The sequence below is a fragment of the Pundamilia nyererei genome, unplaced genomic scaffold (genome assembly GCF_000239375.1).
Source record: "Pundamilia nyererei isolate P.nyererei 1_Seehausen unplaced genomic scaffold, PunNye1.0 scaffold00467, whole genome shotgun sequence".
NCBI classification, from domain to species: domain Eukaryota; kingdom Metazoa; phylum Chordata; class Actinopteri; order Cichliformes; family Cichlidae; genus Pundamilia; species Pundamilia nyererei.
The window spans coordinates 22,146-24,868 of NW_005187868.1; the positions used below are offsets into that span (position 1 = coordinate 22,146).

The following is a 2,723-nucleotide window of genomic DNA, read 5'->3' on the forward strand; positions in this document are numbered from 1 at the left end:
AGATGAGGGCCGAGTCTTACAGTCTGGGGCCGGTTTGTGAGGAAATCCTTTATCCAGGCACATGTGAGAGGAGGGAGGCCAAGAGTGACCAGTTTGGTGATGAGGATGTCCGGGATGATTGTATTAAAGGCTGAGCTGTAGTCCACAAAGAGCATTCAGACGTAGCTTTGCCGTTGCTCTAGGTGACTCAGCACAGCGTGGAGGGCTGTGGCGATGGCGTCTTCTGTGGATCTGTTTGCACAGTATGCAAACTGGTGGGGGTCGAATTCTGGGGGGAGGTAATCCTTGATGTGCTGAAGGACTAGTCTCTCAAAGCATTTCATGATTACCGGTGTGAGGGCCACAGGGCGGTAATCATTCAGGCTGGAGATGGGAGACTTCTTCGGCACTAGGATGATTGTGGCTGATTTTAGACAGGATGGGATGGCTGCCTGATCCAGTGAGAGGTTGGTGATGAGTTGTTCTGAGTGATAGAACATGACACGAGGTCTCACTGAATAACCTGATGAGGATGAAAATGATGTTACTCTGGTCTAACATGTTTGTCTGATCTTAAACAGCTGAACAGCTGTGGAAAAGTTTGGGGCTTCTTTATCAGGTGAGAGGGAAATCTTTTAGGAGAATGGAGTTCACCCTCACGTAAAGTTCACAAGACACTTGATGCACTTCTTGTAACCAGCGCACCAACATATTGTTGTTTTTCCTTTCATTTGTCACCTGCCTTCACATTCCTTTTCTGCCATCCTATTAGCATTTAGCTCAGAGGTCCATCATGGATCAAGGTTCACTGTTATTTTTTTAAAGAAAAAAAGAAAAGATTCATATCCTATTCTGAACAGTACACAGAAGAATAGAGATGACTCTCCCGGTCCCAGCTCTGTGTCTGTGAAGAGTGATGGATCCATGTACCAGCCAGCTAATTTTGGTGACAAGCAACATCAGGGGTAATCCTTATTTTGTACTTTAAAATGTTTTCCATTAATTTGTTGGAGTTATTCTTCTTTCACTTTTCCTGGAAACAAATACAATAGAAACACAGATGGTTTCTTGTTTGTGGAATAAATACAAATATCTCCGTTTTTAGTGGAACTGAGTCCAGAGCTCCCAGTGTTGTCTCCATGAAGAGTGAAGGATCCATGTACACACCAGTCAACTTTGGAAAGACACAAAGGTAAAGTTTTTCTCCCCCAAAGGAATAAATGTAGCACATTAAAGATTAAGTGACAGACTGATTTGACTGACCTGCAGTTTCACATGTGGCATGTTGATTTTTCTGTATTTTTGCATGGCAATTTTATCCAGTTCAATCTTCAATTTGATCCCAATATTTACCCAGTTACCCAAATCATAGCATGCATGGAAACAAAGTGTACACTCCACCAAGACATGTTTTCACATTGAGTTTTCAAACCCATCTGAAAAAGTAAACGTTTGATCCTCTTAAAAACAGCACCTATATAGGCTGTGTTCATCTTCTTTAGGAGTCACATAAAGCTCCCAGCATGCTCCTTTTTTACAACAATCCTCTGCGTGTCATTCTTCACTACATCCATGGTCATGAGGTCTTCCTCTTTTGCTCCTGCGTGGCAGCTCTCTGTTAGAGTCCTCTGTCAAGTAAATCCACCATCCTCTCTCTGCACATGTCCAAACAATCTCAGCCTTACCTCTAACTTTGTCTCCAAACTTGAGCTGTCCCTCTGATGTACGCATGTCTGATATTGTCCATTCTGCTTACTCTCAATGAAAATTTTCAACTCGGCCACCATACATTGTTAACAGCTCTTACTGCCATCTTGTAAACCTTCCCTTTTACTCTTACTGTTACCCTTCTATCACAAATTACCCATGACACTCATCTCCACCCGCTGCACCGTGCCATCACTCTATGCTTCAGATCTCTTGGGCACTGTCTGTTGCTTTGGATGGTTGATCCCAGGTATTAAACTCATCCACCTTCACTATCTCTGCATGTTTACCCTTCCACATGTCTCCCTCTCTTTCTCACCGTTCTGTCTTGTTTCCACTGACTATCATTCCTCTTCTCTCCAGGTATGCTAATTGTAATATATGATTGCACTGATTGCCGATCACGCTTCAGCTGAGTCGTCCTCGGTCAGAAGGAATGGTACTCCACAGTGATGCAGTTCAAATAAGTTTAATGAAGGAGAAGGCAGATGGCATAAACAGGATGTGATTGAATTACAATATATTTAAATGCAGGTAAAGGGTGTGTGTGTGTGTGTGGTCATCTGTAAACAGAAAGAACGAATATGTGTATAAACCACTATGTATAACACTATACTACTTACACTATACTGTGGGTTTTCAGCGTAATGTTATACAATCTAAATTATAACGACATAGCCACTAGATGGCACCCTAAGACCACAAATGATTTTTCTCCCGCATCTTAGCGATAGTAATGGGACTAGCTACTTAGCAAAAAACACAGATAAAGTTAAACAAACATCATTCTTATCTTACAATACTCACGTGGTAACCACGCACACAGTTTTAACTCACAAAGGAATGCAAGTACGTTAGACCTCCGACACACCTCTCAGCACCGCACTGAACATGTTCCCATCCAAAGTATAATACTGAGGAGTAGACTTTTAGCACTAATAGTCAGAGGATTAGCGTACCTCCACCTCTCCTGGTTCTTTCCCACTTCTTCCCTACTCCCTACTCTCACTACAGATCACAAAGTTGTGTATGAGCAT

General features: G+C 42.4%; 1 protein-coding gene across 1 annotated transcript in view; it reads left to right on the top strand.

The window, feature by feature from the left end:
• Window positions 1–2,723, top strand: part of LOC106456559 (protein NLRC3-like) — a gene marked incomplete at its 3' end in the record, with an annotated part of 7,191 nt that overhangs the window by 2,173 nt on the left and 2,295 nt on the right. Inside the window, exons 3-4 of the mRNA XM_013916109.1 lie at window positions 840–925; window positions 1,159–1,171. Coding sequence (XP_013771563.1) covers window positions 840–925; window positions 1,159–1,171 — 99 coding nt within the window. The remainder of the gene's footprint in view (window positions 1–839; window positions 926–1,158; window positions 1,172–2,723) is intronic.